At 47.4% G+C, this 19,176-nt stretch overlaps 1 protein-coding gene across 3 annotated transcripts in view; it reads left to right on the top strand.

The window, feature by feature from the left end:
• Positions 1 to 2,094: 2,094 nt before the first annotated feature.
• The window catches only part of DPF3 (double PHD fingers 3), a gene marked incomplete at both ends in the record, with an annotated part of 264,076 nt that continues 246,994 nt past the window's right edge, over positions 2,095 to 19,176 (top strand). For all 3 annotated transcript variants that reach the window (XM_079700937.1, XM_079700939.1, XM_079700938.1), the window contains one exon: positions 2,095 to 2,126. In XM_079700937.1, coding sequence (XP_079557063.1) covers positions 2,095 to 2,126 — 32 coding nt within the window. The remainder of the gene's footprint in view (positions 2,127 to 19,176) is intronic.

Below are 19,176 nucleotides of genomic sequence, written 5' to 3'. Positions count from 1 at the left end.
TTCAGGGCAGGCACTACCTTTCCTGCTTATTTATCTAGCTGCATATATTAAAATGCACTGTTGTCTTCTAATCTGAATTGCTGTGCTTTTGATATCTCAAAGAGGCTTTGGGAGTTCTGACTGGTAGTTCAAACTCATACTTCTTGGGTCAGAAAACAGTGCTTGCTTTTTAATGTTGTCAAGGCCCATCTCAGAAAAGTATTAGCTTTTGAACCAAACCCTTGACAAATTAATAAGGACAGGATTTTTTGAATTTAAAGGGGATAACTTTTTCAAACTGCAAGAAGCTGTGCAAAGAAGTTACACAGGGAGGTTGGGGTTAGCAGATGTAAGATGCAGATGTAAACGATTATATATAGAATGGATAAACAACAAGGTCCTACTGTATAGCACAGGGAACTATATTCAATATCCTATGATAAACCATAATGGAAAAGAATATAAAAAAAGAATGTATATATATATATGTATAACTGAATCACTTTGCTGTACAGCAGAAATTAATACATTGTAAATCAACTATACTTCAGTTAAAAAAAAGGTTACAAAGCAATCTATAGAACTTGACTCTGCTATTAACTAGGCAGAAAGAAGGGGTTAAAAATGTCAAGTCTTACAAACATACTGATTCAGTCCTGTTCTGTTTATCCGTAACTCTAATAGTGTATGGAGTTGAGCTCTGAAAGTTGTGGAACGTAAAAAAATTGTTATTTTATTTTATCCATTGCTCTGAGGGGAGCACTGAGAAAGGAAGTGAGAGGGCACAGCTTTGAAGAACTGGCAATTTGGCATCTCCTCTCCCCCCTTTTCACTCCTCCCCCACTATCTTAGCTATTTGACCTGATTAAACAACTTTGGGATGGTAGCCAGATTTCTGTATACTGACGAGGCCCCTATTCATGATTTAGTGCGATTTCATCCACCCCGACCTTCCAGGCTGCCCAGTGGAAGCTTGGCTTCGCAGAAGTCTCCTGATTTTGTCAGGGGTTCGCCAGTGAGGCGTTCGCACTGACTTGAAGCAGACAGAGACTCTCTGAACGCTTCGGGTCACATCGGATTATTCATTAGCAAATTCTTTTCACCTTCTATCTAATCAGTTAAAGTTGACGCCAGAATCGCGTGTGCTACTCCCCGAAAGAGAGCCTGGCAACACCCAGCCTAGGTTCCACAACTTCTGTCTAGTTACTCGCTTTCCTAGGGGTAGAAAGCGTTTCCAAAGTTCCCTTAAACCTCTCCTCCCCTAAGCCTAAAAGGTCAGAGCGTCAGGCCCCAGTTAGCTCTCAAGCCAGCCGGAATCTGACCATTTCAGAAGTTTCTGGTGTGTGCGAGAACAGAAGAGGTGGTAGTGGGGAACCGCCAGAGTGACCACCGCGCATTACGTAACGAAAGCCCAGGCTGCAGGAGGGAGCGAGCCTGACATTGAGACATTGCAGGGGGAGGGGAGTTGCTGTTCTGGAGTCGCCAGGAACGGCGGCGGCAGTTCAAGAAACCAAGAGAGGAAGGTGGCCGAGATAAAGACAACACTTCGGGAAGGAGAATATTAAGAAGCCGCAGGACCCAGAGTATTAGCAAACGGCAGGACACGTGTAGTAATTTGTTAGACGAAACGGCCGCCTTTCAACTTTTGCACGGGAACAAGGGGATTTGCCCTTTGGAGGATTAAAAACGTAACAGCAAAGCCAAAATCTAATGAATGGGGTTCAGTGGTTTGTTGGCAATACTTAAATATTTCTGTCCAGGGCTTAAACATTTCTGTCCAGGAGCGCAACTCTCTGCAGTTATTTAGAAAGTAGGGATTCAAACCAAACTAATATACTCTCCCGTGCGTCTCCACTTTCCTCAATCCGAAAAAGAGCTGCTCGCGCGGTACTGCCCCTTTAAGACCTGCTTGCTCTCGGGCTCTACAAAAGGGAGTGACCTCTGGGCTTTGACAGCTCCCCTAATAACTACCACCGTGCAGGCCCCGCCCACCTGGCGACCAGCCGCGCCGATTGGCCGGCGGGCCGGTATCCCGTGCTCTGATTGGCTCTCCGCTTCCCCTGAGCAAACCTTTAGAACTCCGAGACAGACAATATTCTGTTACATTGTAGCAAAATGGCGACTGTCATTCACAACCCCCTGAAAGCGTAAGTAAGACTAAAAAATGTACATATTCCGCGTGGTTTCAATTTGAAAAAAAAAAGGCGCCTTCTGCGGGCCGAGCGCTGCCTATGCACTGCGCTTGCAGGCGCCCGCGGCGGGGCTTCTCTCTTTTCTTTCAGCTCTTACTTCTTCATCTTTTTTTTTTTTTCCCCCAACGCGCAGAAATGTCAGGAGATGCAATTAACAAGAAGAAAATTGTTACATCCGTGTTCTTCTAAATTGGCGGACAGAGAGAGAGGGGTTATCGGCAGGGAAGCCAGGCGCTCGAGCGCTCTACAGCTAGGGGATCGTGGGCAGCTCGGGGACAGCACGGTCCCCTGAGTCCCCGGCTTCGCGGGGCGGTGAGCGCGGCGCGGGGGGCGGCCCTGCTGGGGGTGAGCGCCGGGCTGGGGTGGCCTGGGTGCACTTGGCTGAGCCCCGCGCCTCCCGAGCCAGCGGCCCCCGCCCCACAGCTAGGTCCGCCGGGGTGAGCGGACCGCTGCAGCTCCGGAGTTTGCAAGGCGCTCTCTGCCTTCCGATCGCTTGCGGGGAGTTTGTGCAAACCTTCCGGAGTTGGGAGGACCGCAGGGGGAGCAGCGGGTCCCGGGAGCCCTGGGGCCCAGGTGGTTGCCCGGGGCTTTCCTGCCGGGGCAGCCCCCGGAGCGTGACGGCGCTTCGGGCGGTCGCCGGTGTGTCTCCGGGTGTGTTTGTGGGGGAGCTGGCTGTAGTAAATTAACGACTCGGGTTAACTTGGGGTTGATTTGGAGACCGGCAAGCTGCAGGTCTTATGAATGGTGTTCTCGCCTCCCCCGGGTGAAAAGCCGAGGCAGGCGAGAGGCAGCTTGGGGCTCCCTGCCTGAGCGGGCTGCGTCTGCTCCCGGCCAGACGAGGGGCAGGTGCCTCTGGCCGCCGCCGGGAGACTTTGAGCGGACGCCCAGATCCGGGACGGAGGGGGCGGGCTGGGAGAGGACACGCGGGGGCCAGTCCCCGGGTCCGACAGCCAATTCCTGCTCGCCTTCCTTCCCCCTCCTTTTTATCCTGGCTTCCTTCCTTCCTTCCTTCCAGTCGGTGGAACTGTTAAGCCGCCAAGTCCGCTCGCGATCGCGGAGCCGAGGGTGGCTTCGGAAAACTAGCGTCTCTCTAAAAGGGGTGCTGTTGGCAGTAATGTTGGCAGAGGGGCGCTCCCTCCGGATCTCGGCGCGGCGTGGGTGGGTGGGTCTGCGCGCCTGGGATTAGGACTTCCCAGCTGGAAGTCGCGGGCGAGGGGAGGGAGAGGTGCGCGTGGGGGCCGTTTCGTGCCGAATTCTCGCGGGTGCGTGGCGGATACCCACCCAGGTTCTTTCAACTTAGCGCATCCGCGTCAGCACCCGGGGCTCCCCTAGGAGTTGAAAGCCAGGTTCGCACGCGGGGAGGCGGGAGGGCGGCAGGGGGTTCTTAACGCGAAGGAACGCGCGGGGAGAACGGGAGGTGTTTGCACCAGCTTATCTCCTATCGGTAATAGGGGAAAAGGGTGGGAATGTCCCAGATCTCGGAGTTTTAAATGTCTGTATATGTATCAACGCTGCTAAGAGGACACTGGAAGCTGAGGCTGATTACAGAGCAGCCCTCGGCTTCAGTTCTCGCTCGGAAGCTCGGATAGGATACGCTGCACTTGAACGCCACAGCGTTTCACCCAAGAAAGAAGATGTTTTATGGCAGAATAAACGGGCGTAACTTCGCCGCATCCCCTCTCCTCGTCGCTAGCGCTGCCACGCAGCTGATGCTGTGAGTTTTTACCGAACCCACAGCCGATTTGGAGTTTTCACATTTCCAGCCGAAAACGCGTAGCGGGGCTGATGCCTCCTGGTAAACTCAAGTTAGAGAAATCTATTTTCACATGTGAGCCAGGTTTGTTTCCTACTGGGAAAGCGGTACCCTAGTTATTACCCGGGAGCCCGCTTACGCGCGGGCGAGCGCAAGGTCTCTACACTCATTCCTGCCGCTCCAGTTTTTTATTTTTGCTTTTTGGACCAAAGAAGGGTGCGTATTTGGGGAGGGTGTCTGTGTGGGGTGGGGTTAGAAGTGGGGAAAGGGACAGAGAAGCGGGGAAAGGGACAGAGAAGCGGGCTGGTTATTGGAATTAGTTCTGAATTATTACACTTGTACTTTGTATAATTAGAAACAGTTGCAATGTGATGTATTTGTAATTCTGTGTCGTCATACACACAACACCCCAGCCTGCTTTTTCTAGGTGGCAGTTGAATGGTCATTTATAATTAGCCGCTCATTTTTTTGCATCCCGACCCCTTTCCCTGGTGGTAAGGGTGTGTAAACAATACCCCCGACCAGCCGAGCCTCCTGCGCCCTAGATGGTTTTTAAACTGCTAACGTAGGAGCACGCATGTTGTTACTGCGAGACCTACAACATCTGCCTTTATTTTTAAAAACAACTTGTTTAATAGATCATCTTCATATGTTTCATTTGTTTTTAAAAGTTGCTGATCAGGAAACAATACACACGTGAATAAATTATGCATGGGCTAAATTAGAACAAAGCGCAGAGGCACATCCAGCGGAAGGGATGGATGGGGGTGCTGGGAGGAGGGGAGCAGGGAGAAAGGTTTGGAGAGCTATGTTTTTATCCGCCTGTGTCCCTCTTGACAATGAAATGGAGCTGAACAACATCAGCATTTTCTCTGTGTGCGTTCTGAGTCTTTCTCTCCCTTCCCTTAAAAAAAAAAAAAAAAAAAAGGCCAACACCAAGGACGCCCCCTATAGAAACTGGTCACACAAAGGTTTCCTCTAGGATTGGGGGATAAAGTGGTGGTAGGTAATGTTCTGGGAAGAAACAAGCCCAGGTTTCATGCAACACCTCTGTAGGGCTCTGCCTATGCTGAGTGTAGACCATTTTTCATTACACTAGCTTTTTCCACGTGGGACATTCAATAATTCAATAGCTTGAGTAACTGGATGGCACAATTTGAATCTCATTGCTTTGGGGTCTTCTGTAGGGCCCCAAGCTCCTGGAGCCACATCTCCTCTCTCAGCAGTTTAGCGCTTTCTTCCTGCCTGTCTTTGATCTCCCCTCAACTCCCTTTCTTATTCCTCCTCCTTGTACCCTTCACCCCCATCCTCTCTGAAGCTGACAGCCTGGCTTTTCTGTCTGTTGTCGCCTTTAACATCTTATTACTGCCCAATAGGGTGTTAGAGGCAGAAACAGGAGCCGCCTGGACTGATCAGATCACAAAGGGGACATGGCAGGTGGCTCCACAACCAAGCAGTCACATCTGGGCTGATAGAATTTAAAAGCATCGATAGACATGTATGATGTGTAAATAGGTATTGCACATTATTTAATTTAGCAGCTACATTGTCTGAGCCTAGATGTGTGAGTCACCCTTATTTCTTACATTTACGCGCAAGATAAGGACCATGTAGTGAAGTAAAAGGCCATGTTATGTAGGTAACATAAATAAGGATTTGATAAAGGTCTATGTGTAAGTCCACCACATTACCTATCATATTCTGGTTGATTTCTACATACCTAGGAAACATAAAGCTTTTTTTTTCCCCTGCTATATTCTTTTTTTTTGTTTTTGCTTTTAATATAGATTCTAATCTTATTTGATATTCTACTTCAGGTTAGCCAGCCTCCCCCAAATCTTCCATCAACACTTTAAACAACTTACTCTTTTATTAAGTTATCAAAACCCTGGTTTGTATGCACTTAACTGGGAATGTCTGCCACCTTCTGCCAGGCAGGATTATGCACGTATATCTATTATACTAATTGCCTGCTTAGAAAAGAGTAACTGTTATTATTATTTAATTATTCCATATAAGCCAATAGGGATTTACCCCAAGTAACTATTTGTTTATAAATAATGAGAGCAGAAAACTATCTGGTCATGCTTGTAACATGTGAACATACAGATACGTAATTGTATTGAAACTTTTTTGTAAGGAGTTTCCCTCGCTTGGAGGCATGGTTTTATATCTCTGTTTTGTTATTAAGGACACAGCTCTGGGAGAAGCAAATATACTTACTCAGCCAAGGTCAAGCAGCTGGTCACGTGCATAGATGGACCTCAGATCTTTGTCTTTTTATACATTCTGTGATCTGGAGACAGTGTATTCTAATCTAAAGTGGTTTTGTGCCTGTGAAAGTTGTGTAATTGTTGCCACTTAGAAGCCAGACCTCACTCTTGCTGTGGCACTCAGTTTAGATATCAGAGAGGATGGTGTAGGGGGGACACATTCCTGGTTCTAATCTCCTTCTGGCTCTTTCTGTTGGGGTGGGGGTGCGTGGGTAGGTACTAAATGGGGAACATTGCGGTTGGGAATTTGTGAACTTGCAGCTTTTTATGGGCATTATTTTAGCCCCTTATGAAAAAGGACCCTCAGACATTTTAAGCCGACAGATGCCTAAGAGCCACCTTCTGCATCTGCTTATGGTTGCCACTGGAAAAAAAAAATCCTTAAAATTTCCAAACTTTGTTAGCACACATTATTTTTCAGTGGGAAGAATGTCTGGTTTGGATGAGATACCCATAAAGGATATTAATTTCTGCCAGAACCCAAATGAAGGCATCATCACAGGTTAAACCTCTGAAAATTGCCGGACCTGCAGACCACCTGGGAGACATCCAGAGGTCTCCAGTTGAATGGGAGCTGCTCCATAAAGTTCCATAAAGTGGGCAGGAATTCAGAGGCAACTTAATTGGAGACTCCTTATCCTCCTTTGTCTTTTTGGAATCATGCAGGTAGCTGAAATTTAGGCACATCTGAGAAACACTGTAATGTCTAAAGCTGTTCCTGAGCCATCTGCTCAGATCAAGGCAAAAAATAAAATGCCACGGTCAACAGGCTTTGTTTTGAGCCTGTGCCGGGAAAAGAAAGGAAACTGAGGCTGATGTTTCAGTTTTGAAAGTGCAGCCATGCTGATTGTAGTGGTGCTGGGGGTGGGTCATAAAAAGGCACCAGAATCCAGTCCTGTTTATTATCCCAACCTCTGCAAAGTAACTTTTGTGGTTTCTGAGTGTTCTGAAAGTCACTAGAAGATAGAAATGTAGCCCAATGTGGCAAGCCCCTGGCCAAAGAAGTGCCATAACCACTGAAATAGTTTTTGCCCAGCCAGGGTTTTCCAGCAGGGACCTATGTAAGCATGACCCTAGCTTTAAATAATCTTTAAACATGTAGGTATTTAACAAGAAAAGATAAAAGAGTGGCCTGGGCTGGGGGTGGGGAGAGGATAGGTAAGTGGATAAAACCACTGTGTGGTCTGGAACTCTGAAAAGATGATTGTTTAACAGCAAGAGAGACTGATATTATGATCTACTGCAAGTTCCAAAGTTTTCTTTAGTTGTGTGAGCAACTGGGGAGAGATGAGGTGTTGTGGTGTTTGTGTAATGTGTTTCTCTTATTGGTCCGGTTACTAGTGTTTCACAGTCTGTCAAACCATATGGATGAATGGAGCTAGCATCATAAAACTGTCACTGAAAGAAGGTTTTTGAAGCCTGTGATTTGCATCAGAGTTTTAAAAGTAGTGGTTAAGAGGTGTTTTGGCTGGAGGGGGCGGGGGGGAAAGAGGAGCAGCCTGTGCTGGGAATTTCTAGGTTGTGTGTTTGTGAATAGTAGTGGGTGGGAGTGGCAAGGGAAGAGAGAAGCCTTGAGGAGACTAAGATTTAGGGGGTTGTGTTTGGAAGCAGGGAGGGGCAAGGGGATTAAGCTCAGAGCTCCTAATAATGGGGTTCAAATAGCCCACATTGAGTCTTGCACCATCCAGGCCTTAGTTAAGAGCCCAAAGAGCAATGATGGCCCATGTCTAATCCCCCTTGTGGTCGTCTCATGTTGCTATGAAATGAGTGAGCTTTTTTCATTGTTTTTCACTTGGAAAATCTGCTGTTTGTATTAACTTCAGTTGGAAGCTCCACCAGAGAAGGTTTTTCAGTCCCCAGACTTTCACCTGCTATCAGTGTGGCCCTGTCTCAAACTCTGTCCCTCTTTCCACATTCGTTTCTCACCAGTGGCTTTTCTTTTGTAGCTTCAGAGTAATGGAGGAGAAAAAGCTCTGGGAGAGGATCCCAGAGATCTGAGCTCTGTTTTCAGCCCTACCACCCACTAACTATGCGATCTTAGACACAGAACTTCTCTGAGCTGCATATTCCTTGTCTTTAAGATGAGGTTGATGCACCTTGATTGCCAAAATTCCTTTCAGGTCAAAAACTTGTGGCTCTTACCATGGTTAATTAGGATGAGGAGGATAGTTAGGGTCCAGTGTTCAAATTCTTCCTTGTTTTTATTTTATTTATTTATTTAAAAAATAAATTTATTTATTTCTGGCTGCGTTGGGTCTTCCTTGCTGCATGCAGGCTTTCTCTAGTTGCGGTGAGCTGGGGCTACTCTTTGTTATGGTGCACGGGTTTCTCACTGCAGTGGCTTCTCTTTGTTGCAGAACACGGGCTCTAGGTGCACGGGCTTCAGTAGTTGTGGTATGTGGGCTCAGTAGTTGTGGCTCATGGGCTCTAGAGCACAGGCTTACTGGTTGTGGTGCATAGGCTTAGTTGCCCCCCAGCATGTGGGATCTTCCCTGAGCAGGACTCGAACCTGTCCGCTGCATTAGCAGGCAGATTCTTAACCACTGCGCCACCAGGGAAGTCCCCTTCCTTGTTTTTAAAGTGTGGCTCTAAAGGGGAGTTAAGACTGGTAGACTCTTCCGTAGTTTCATCTTCTCTGATCCAGTCTTGCCACGTTATGCTACTATTTGGGGTTCTAATCCCTCCCTTCTCAGGGCCCAAGCCTGAGGACCAGGTGGTGGCCCATTTAAAATGTGGACTTTTCTTCTGATTATCCCTTTTGAACACTTTTCTTCTCATTAGTACTCCAACTAGAGGATGGAAAGAGAAGTGGCCAAACAAATTAGCCTATTTTGTTGTTTACAAGCACTCAGATAAAGTTTTTGGTTGTGCAAAAGACTGGAATTATTGAGAACATTCTATCTTTTTCTTCCTCTTTTCTTTAAATGTATGGAGGGAGACAGGGAACCAAGCAAAAGATTTTTCTTCTCTGGATTTCATTTATCTACAGTCTCCTTGGAACAGCCCTCCCCTCTACCACAGTGCCCATCCCAATTAACATGGAAATAAAGTGCTTATTTCACTTCCATCTGGGCAGCTGCAGTTACCTGACTGTTCAGGGAGCCGAAGCAGGTGGGCCTGTACTGATGTCTCAGTGAGCTTCCTCTGTTGTATCCCATGATAACTGCTGAGGAAATGGAGGTGTCTAGCAGACCCACAGAGTCTGGCCATACCCAAGTGGGTATTAGCAGTGTCTAAACTGGAATTCACTGCCTCTCATTCAGTGACATGCCTCCAGAACATCCCAGATTCTTCTGGGGGCGTTATTATCAGGCTTTCCTTTGTTTGGAAGCTCCCTTGGCAATTTTCTACAAGTCTAAAGGAGGAAGGGGGGTTGTAAAACCTATCAGAGAATTCATAAAAGCCTAAATTGTGAGAGGTAAAATGAAAGAAAAACAAAACAAAATGGTCACCCTGACCTCCAGCATACAGAGGCAGCCCCTTAAATTTTTTTACTACTAGTGGTAAAATACACATAACATGTATATTTAGCATATATGACATGTAGATGTGCCATTTTAACCATTTTTAAGCGTCAGTTCACTGGCATTAAGTACATTCATGATGTCGTGCAACCATCCATACTATCCATTCCCAGAATTTAAAAAATCATCCTAAACAAACTCTGTACCCATTAAACAATAACCCCTCATCCTCCTCCCACCCCCATTCCAGTCCCTGCTAACCACCATTCTACTTTCTGTCTCTATAAATTTGCCTATTCTAAGCACCTCATATAAGTGGAATTATACAATGTTTGTCCTTTTGTGACTGGCTTATTTCGCTTAGCACAATGTCCTTAAGGTTCAGCTTTGTTACAGCAGGTGTCAGAATTTCCTTCCTTTTTATGGCTGAATAATATTCTATTGTATGTATATGCCTTCTTTTGTTTATCTGTTCATCCAATGATGGGCACTTGGGTTGTTTCCACCTTTTGGCTATTGTGAATAATACTGCTATGAACGTGGGTGTGTAAGTAGCTATTTGAGTCCCTGCTTTCAGTACTTTTAGGTATGTGCCTAGGTCCCCCTTCATTTTTAGACTTATTAAAACCCAGGGAATACATTTCTAGATAGTACAGGCAACTCCCTCCTTGTAAACTTAAAAAAAAAAAATACTGATAGTGTCATAGAATTCAACCTTTTTACTCCCCTCCCCCGTGGAACAACCACTGTTTTGGGGAGGAGAGGTAAATGCCCTGGGAACCCAGAGACTCACTTCTCTCATCCCCACCCACAAGGATTGCCTTCACTTTGTCCCCCTAACCCCAACCCTTTGAGGGCAGTGGCTCCCTGTGGAGGTCAGGGTTTGGGTTTTGGGGGGCTCCAGAAGCTTCAGCAGTAGTAGTTACCTGGTGAGGCTTGGAGTGAAGGTTTCCTGGGCAGAGTGGAGGTTTCATCTGGCAACAGGGGTTCAGGTGGAAGGAGCACCTGGGATGACAGGACAGCTTGAAAGTCAAGAGGTAGTAAATCTGGCCTAGTTTTTCCTAAGGTGAGAAGGGCTTGTACCTCCTTCCGCTTCCCCCCTGCAAGGGGCCCAGATGAAATAATGGATGTGAAAACATTTCAGAAGGTGTAAAGTACAAATGTGAGGTGTTACTAGAACTGCAAAGTTTCTCGTAGCTAACTGAGGCCTTCTCAGAGAGTCAGCAATGTCTCATAAACATTACTGTATTAAAACGAAAATAAACGAAAGGATCCTGGCATTACACATCATATCTAATCATTGTTTCTCAGTAAATGCAAAGCCTCACTCGTCCAGCTGTGTGTAAATAGCCCTGGGATCTCAGTGGGGTTTTTTACATCGTCTGGGTTTGAAATAGGTGAGAATATGAGCTCAAGGGAAGCCCTCATTTCATTTCCCATTGTCAGCCCTGTACTGAGTCCACCCATGACCAGAGCAATCAGACGCTGGCGGGCAGAGGGAGTGCTCGCCTGGAACTTGGGCTCCGGTCATCAGCCAGTTTCGGGCTCCTCCTTCTATCAAGAAGACTCCAAGGAGAGAGAGGGGGTGACGGGGGGCTGGGGTTTAAATCTGCTTGTGAGCAAGGAGGGTGTGCTGTTGACATAGGGGGTCAGCGGCAAGAATTGAGTTTTTCTACAAGAGTAGACTATGGACAGCATCGTGGCGAGGGTCAAATATCAGAATGACAGAGTTATCTGCCAGCCTGGGAAATGCTTCAGATCCAAGCTTGCTGCAAACCCACAGCATTCCTGCACTTTCTAAAAGCAAATTAAATGAGAAACGTCATCCCTACTCCCATGATCCTCAACCAAGGACCCTTTACATATCTCTGTTTGCTGCTAGTTGAGCTCAGGGAGAACTGTCTCGCCCTCTTTGGAGCTTTCTTCATCCTGTCCTGGCCAATTCTGATTGCGAGCCTGCCCCTCGCAGCTAAGCGGCATAGAACCTCCCTCCCTGCATCTAGGAGCTTCCACTCCAATGAAGGCCTCCAGTCCGTTTCTCCTTCCAGACCCTTGTTCTTTGACAGGGCAAAGTAAGTGCTTGTAAACCAGGAGGCAGACTGCTCCCTTAGGCTTCTAGTGAAACCACTGTCAGTTGCGGGGGTAGGGGGGAGGGGAGAGGCAATGTGGTGCTGGAGGTGGGGAGGGCAGGGTGGATGGGGTAGTTGAAGTGGAGAGAATATATTCTCTCCTGCTAATTATTTTCCCCGAGGACTTAGCCAATGCAGAACCATCTATTATCGTGGGAGTGCTCTATGGTGGTTTTGCCTGTGATGAATGCTAAGTGGAAACAAGCAAGAAAAATTAACAGGCGGCTGCTTCTGTCCACCTAATTAAAATGCATATCCAAATGCATAATTCCTTATGTTTCCCCATGCACACACCCCCTTCCAATCCCAATTCTACAGAGGAAAAAAAACCCACTTTCTCCCAATCATTTCTCTTGATTATATTTCCATCAAGGAAGAACTGGAGGGTTCCCTTGGAATAGAGAAGGGCCGTTTTTGTAATACACTAAAATTGCTGGGTTTTTTTTTTTGTTGTTGTTTTTTTTACTTAGATTGGCCCCCAAAGTTCTGAGCTCTTTTTTCTTTAAAATGAAGAACAAAAACTTTATCTGACTGCAGAGAAAAGGGGGAAGGAAGGAAGTAGAGAAAGAAAGGAGGAAAAAGAAAGAGAAAGCAAGAAAGAAAAAAAAGAAAGTTCCCACAATTTCCACTGACCTTTTAGTTTTGCGCTAAAAGTCTGGCTTGGATCAACAGTGAGAATTTTGAAGGTCTTTTTTATCTCCTCTTCCTCTTCATTTCTTTCCCTGACTTTGCACTGCTTCCCCCAACCCCCAAAACAAACATAGCCCAGGGTTTTGCAGAGAGATTTTAGAAGAGGCATCTACCTGTGCAGATCAGGTAGAGAGAAGAAACAAAAGCCTCTGCATCTGGGGCAAGATCAGAGGTGCTGACATCACGGTCCCAAGTATGTCTTGAATGAAACAAAAAATCTCTCTTCACCCTTATCTTCCTCACTTTTTGTTCACCCGAATGATCATTTTCTCCCCCCTTGGAAGAACAACTTTATTCAGTGGTCATAAAATATTTAATAAGACACGACACTTAAGTCACTGTGTTCAACTGGACGTCACTGCCATCTCTGCAGCAGCCCCCCTCCCCCGGCCAGCAGCCCCCCCGCACCCCACTCCTGAAGGCCCCTGACTGCCCTCCACAGAAGCCCCAGCTGTTGATTTATCAGGGCCGGCTGGCTCAGCAGTGCATGGAGATTGCTTTTAATTAACTCTCTTCATTTTTCCCAATCTTCAGGGAGCAGCAGCCCTTTAATGATTTTAATATTTTATCTGGATTTATATCCGCCTTATTTGTTGTTGTTTGACTTCCGCATTTGTTCTTCCTGAGTCGCTTCCTGACTGATATATTTGTTTGCCCCTTCCCCCTGGCCCCCAAGACCTTCCAGGAGAACGGCTTCTGAAGAAGGCCCAAGCTTTCTACCATTGCGCAGGGAGAGGTGCCTAGTGTTGGCCTGTGCCATGATTTGGACTAGAACTTTTGTCTTAGGAATCCCAGTCTCACCTGCCTCAGCAGAAGGAGTTTCTGAGCTTTTCGTTAAAGAAAAAAAAAAAATCTGAATTTTAGAAAATGAGGTCTCTTTGCCTTTTTGGTGCTTGCTGCCTCTGTAAGGGAGTGAGCTGCCCTGGAGAGCTGGATAAAAACTGCTTCCTGGGTCTGGAGGTCTGTCATCTTGCTCACCCCAAACTGACGTAGTTCAGTGGAACTGCTGGAGGATGGTGACTTCAGGGCAGGGCTGGATGTAGGTGCAGTCAAGTCTTCCTGCTGCTTTCTGCATCTTTAGATATGGCTGCGATTTGCTCAGCAACTGCTCAGAAGAGTAATTTTAGGTACGGTCTGAAAGAGGACCTGCAGAGGCACCAATTGCCTTCTCTATTTGAGGCTGCCTGCTCCCTCAGCCCCCGGTTCCCTGTTTCTGTGCCCACTTGTTACACACAACCATCTGAACACCTTCCCACCCCCTCTTTGAGCTTCCTTTTGGCTGCAAAGTCTGCTTCTTCCCCCAACAGTCCCAGAGAGGCCTGGCAGACAAACTTGCGCGGGGGCTTGTTTTCAGAACCAGCTTGTCCACAGAATGCCCTTTTGGCATCTCTATTTGGTGATGTGTCTTTAGGGTTATTCGTTGCTAGGCAACTGCCAACTAAAGTTTGAGCCTGATCTGGGATTGCAGTGAATTGCCCTGGGTGACTTGTATCCACATTTAGGGACTTGGCTTTGCAATCCTGTGAACAGGAAATTGAGAAGATATTTTTCCATGTGCCTTTATGGAAAGAGGTATTGGTTTGTCAGATCTAGCCCACTGACTGGCACACGAATGTCTGTGCACACAATGTTTGTTTTGATGATGAAAATGGCGATTTCTTCCCATCTCCTTGTATTCATCCCGTGAGCTCTGCTAATTCTGAAAACCTATGATATGTCAGGTACTAAGCTACCTTCAGGGTACAGAGACAGAAAACCATGGCTTCTAGCATCACAGTTTGGTGTTCAGGCAACTCAATGTCCTATTGAGTGTTTCTTTTTCACTTTTCCTTGGCAATTACAGGCCCTTTTGAGAATCCTATGAAAGTTCTGGATCATCTCCCCAGAAAAAATGCAGATAGGTGTGAACATCTGCCTATGGTTTTATGGGGTTCACAGACTTGGAGGAGCCCATCAGCGGATGCCCTAGAGGTACATGGGCTCCAGGTTAAGAACCTTAGAATGAGCGATGTGGGTGAACTTGCTACCCTGAAAGGATGCTTCTGTATCCCTGCTCAGACAGTTGGCACCATTCCCACTTCCCCTATAGTCTTACCAAACTGCCCCAGAGGCACATGACGAACATCTACTTGCTCATCTTCCAGACACTTCAAAGTCCCCTCTTCCCTGGCAAAGCCCTTGCTGGCCCTCAGGTAGAATTGGCCACCCCTGTCCTTGGCCCCATAGTCCCAAGCATACTCTTCTCTCCCCGCCACTGAAGTACTTAACGCTGGTTGGTTAGAATGTAAGGCCTTGGAAGACTGGGAGGGTGGCTGCCTGTGCCTTTCTATCCCTATAGGATCTAGCATAGCAGGCGCTTAATAAATGTGTGTGGAGTAACTGAGCAAATGAAGCCAGCAGGCTCTTCCCGCCTAATTTGCTTCTAACTCTTTAGAGTCGACTTGTTTCTCATTCTCTCCCTGGCAGGAGTTCGGAAAAGGCAGCAGAATTCCTTTCCCCCAATTCTTCAATTTCAGTAGTCGGAAAATAGGCACAAGCTTGCCTTGCTTGTATGTAGCGTGTGAGGCTGTGATGATTGTCAGCGTCATTTATTCTAGCCCTTTGTCTCTTTACCACTTCATCCTTGTGGATCTAAAAAACTTGGCTTTCCTTCCCTTTGGTCTTGGGAATTAAAGGCAAGTCTTTTTGCTTTGTCCTCTTTCAGGGACTAAGTAACCCAGGGCTTGTGACGAGCCACTGATAAATCAACCACACTTCTACTAAGTGCCTACTATATGCTCAGCTGTGTATGGGATTTCCTTTAGCCTTCGGTATACCTGAGGACTTTTATGGGTTTTTAAGATGGAAGAGGCTGAAGGTACAGGTACTATAATGGTTTAACCCAAAGTTGGGATCTGGTGAGAGTCTGTTGCCTGTCCTACTGAGCTTTGGAGGTAACTGTGGCCCAGTCACTGTTTTCAGATAGTTATTCTTTGGGAGAATTTCCTATACTTTCATAATGCCTACATAGATATAACTTTCCCTATGACTCTCTCCCAACCATGTTCAGTGCAGGTAAATTCATGTGACAATGAAACAAAAAATGATGTCCTGGGGATCATGTGAGGGCCTTTATTCTTCATATTGAGAGAGAGAGAAATCTCTATCCTCATAACGTTTGCGTGGCCTCTTGCTGCTTTTCGACCCTCCAGAACATTCAGTGTTGGGACCATGTGGAGGAAGGTGCCACCCTGGAGAGGCCTTTCTGTGTCAGAAGGAAGGTGAAGGCCAGAGGTGGAGAGACAGGCTATTCAAGTCAAGTTTTGACTCAGATTCTCGTCCACTAGACATCCTTCAACGTGGAGAGCTAGAAAAAGTGCTGATGGTGCACGAAGTATAGGCTGGAGGAGCAGGATTGTACCAAAGTGTTTGTGAATTCAGAGAGGTTCATACTGCACCAGCACCTCCTCTGGAAGTTAACTCTCCTTCAGTCCCGGGTATAGCCCTTCAGTACAGAGGGTGCACATGGGGCCATCCGGTTCCTGGTGCTCATTTCCTTTCTGGGCAGCCATCCCAGTATAACAGATACTTATACATATTCTGTCCTCATTTTATCTAATTACACACATCTCTGGGGGATGGGAAACAGGTTTGGATCATTCGATTTTAGGTCAGTTATGCACAGGGTAGCTGAGATGAACACTGATCTACGGAGTTCTATGAAATTCAGAAATTTCCCATAGTTCCCTGGTCCATAGCACACCAGGGGGCATTGTTTGCTATCTCAGGGGCTGGAGATCCCAGTCAGCATGGGGGAGGGATAGAGCCTGACTGGTTCATGGGTCTGAATGTAGGAACCTTTCTGAGACGGAGCTAGCTCTTGCTATCCTTGGAGCAATAGGATTTTTTTATTATTTGGTGATCTGCCTAACTGAGAGACCCAATTACATAGGTCCCTCTTCTGGTGATCATTTATGTTCACCCATTATCTGCCTACAATGTGTTCAGCTTCCTGAGAAATACAGGACAAAAGAAGCTCTGATGGATGCAACCATCTCTATCATTGCCCAGTGTTGCCAGGAGTTCCTGTCTCCTTTGTGACGCAGATGAACTGGTCTGGACAATATAAAAGCGCTGAAATGTCCCCACCTTTCTCCAAGACCCAGAGCTGGCAGCCTTGGGCAGTCCAACTTCCTGGCATCTCTGCTTCAGGCTCTATTGTAGCTTTTCAAATCCCCAGGAAGGAAAAGCCCACTGGTTACCCTTTTCTTTTACTTTCTGCTTCTTATTTCATTCCTTGACTCAGACCTAAACCTCCCCAATGCTCTGTGAGCCCTAGATAGAGGAATAATCTACTTAATGCTTCATAGCAAGGTTTGCACCTCCAGCCTCGGTTTCGTTCTGACCTGGTCCCCTTCATCGGTGCCCTGTTGACATCTTTCTCCTTTCCCCATGCATCGCACCTTGATCAAAAAGCATTGAAGAGGCACAAAGGGAAGGGAAGAGTATTCTGCCTAGTCCCCAGGAGGGCACACTCTCTCTTATCAGTGTGGGAGCAGGGAGAGAGGAGGAGGAAAAGGCAAAGCTTGCACACAGCAAACAGGTGAGAAGAAGCCGTGGAGAAGAAACAGGGTGTGTGAGGTTACATGGTGGGAATAACTGTGCTCTGTGAGCAGTCCAGCCCGCGAGGGGTCTGTGGAATTGGAAGAGGGAAAGCGGTCCCACGGTGGGGATGTCAGAGAAGGTTTCAGGGAGGAGGTGGCTTGGAGCTGAGTTTGGAAGGAAAGTGGGATCTGGTCAGGCTCAGGAGTGGTGGAGGCTGAGGACGGAGAAGGCCAGGCATGAAAGGGACGTGAACAAGGATTTGGGAAGCATTTGAGTAATTCCTTAGAGAACCCTCTTCCTTTGGGGTGGTGGGAGGAGGGCCAGGTAGGAAGGGATGTGTGGGTGATAGCAAATGGATCCATTTGGCTGGACGGGAGTGGGAGGGGCCTATGAACAGAAGGTAAAAAATGAAATAGCCTGGGGCCAGGTTGCTCTGAGTGGAGCCCCAGTTTGGCAGCCAATTCTTGGGAAGAACTTGAACACCTCAGAGGCCAAAAGAGAGACTCCAGGGGGAGGTGGGGGTTGTCATCCTGTGTCCCTCAGCAGGGAGGATGTCCACCTCCAGAGACTCCCTCTCACTAATTCTTGGTCCTTGGTTTCCTTGGTTATGTGTTCTGGGTCTTTCCCAGGGCACCTCCCAGAGGGGGTGGGGGTGAGGAGGACTCTCGGGGGCTTGCCCTGGATGAGCCATCCATCCCATCGGGTACAGGACAGCCCTGGACAGCTAGCTGCTTGGGCAGATTTGCCAAGTGGTGCAGGATTGTAGGCTAAAGCCTGTCCTAGTGCTGGATCTAAAGGTCTTTCCCCCTTTCTATACTTTAATCACCACCCCCTTTCTTCAACAAAAGCAACAGTGAAAACAGCCCATAAATGGTTATAAATAAAATACACAAATCCAGTCTAGGGAAGAAAACATAAATGCTGACCCTCATAGCGCAATCAAAGGCTGGTGCCCCGAGGATTGGTTTCATGGTTCACATGGGAGTGGGTTTTGTGGGGAGTGAGGTGGGAGTATGGGACGGGGCGCAGGCAGTGAGGTTACAGGTCTCTAAGACGGTGTTTCTTCCTGGGAGGATGGAAGTGGTTTACTCTGAAGGTAATGCCTCTCCACTCCCACCCAGGCACCCAGGCACCCCGTTACCCATCCAAGCTGCCCACCTAATGTTTATTTCCTCCTGCCGGAAGGCCTGGGCCCCAGGGAGCTAGCTTTCAGGGGGAGGCTGATGTTACCCCAGTCCTCAGGTTCCTTGGAGCCTTGAACTCTTTGAGAGCTCAGATGCCCATCCTAGGGAGCGAGAGGGTGGCAAGCAGTGCAGTGTGGCTTACAGCTTGGCTACGGGCTCTAGAGCTGGAGAGCGTGGGTTCACATCCAAGCCCCATGACCATGGGGAGGATTCCTAACCCCCCTGTGCCTCAAATTTCTCCTCTGTGAAGTTGGAGAGATGGTTTCTGCCTTTAGAGGGTTGTTGGAAGAATTAAACAAGTTAATATACGTACAGTGCTTAGAAGAGTTGGTGCTTCTTACCCTCGTAATAGATGTTGGCAGTGACCCCGTTTTTCTATCTGTAAAATGCAGTCACACTAGCTGATTTTTCCCACAGTGGCCTCTTAAGGAATATGAGATAATAAGTAGGAGAAGCTCTGATTTTCTTAGAAGAGAGACACTCTAGAACTCGATGGCATTATTATTAGTAACTCTTAGAACGAATGTGCTAGAAGAGACTTTGAGAGAGCTTTAGCTACGGGATGCTTTGTTCGGGAGTTCAGGTTATTGCATGCCACTGAATCGGTGCTGATATTGGGTCCTTCTGAGAAAGAACGAGAATTTCACAGCTGCAGAAACACAACACATTGAGGTGAACCGTCATGTGATTGAACGCTTGGCACCTGCTTCCATTCACTGACGCCTCCTCCAAGGGAGAGGCAAGTGCTTTCTGCCTGAATGAGCTCTGCCCTTTCCACAGCTAGAAAAGGGCTTGAACATCCTTCAGACCAGAGGGTGTAGGGGTGAGAGCTGGTCTGTGCACTTTTCTCCCATGTGGCCCGCCAACCCGTTGTCGGACACCTTGCTGATCGCAGCCCTCCTGTCCCAGCGGGTGTGTGTATACATGT

Source organism: Hyperoodon ampullatus (genome assembly GCF_949752795.1).
Source record: "Hyperoodon ampullatus genome assembly, chromosome: 3".
Taxonomy (NCBI): Eukaryota; Metazoa; Chordata; class Mammalia; order Artiodactyla; family Ziphiidae; genus Hyperoodon; species Hyperoodon ampullatus.
This window is presented reverse-complemented; position numbering and strand designations above follow the sequence as displayed.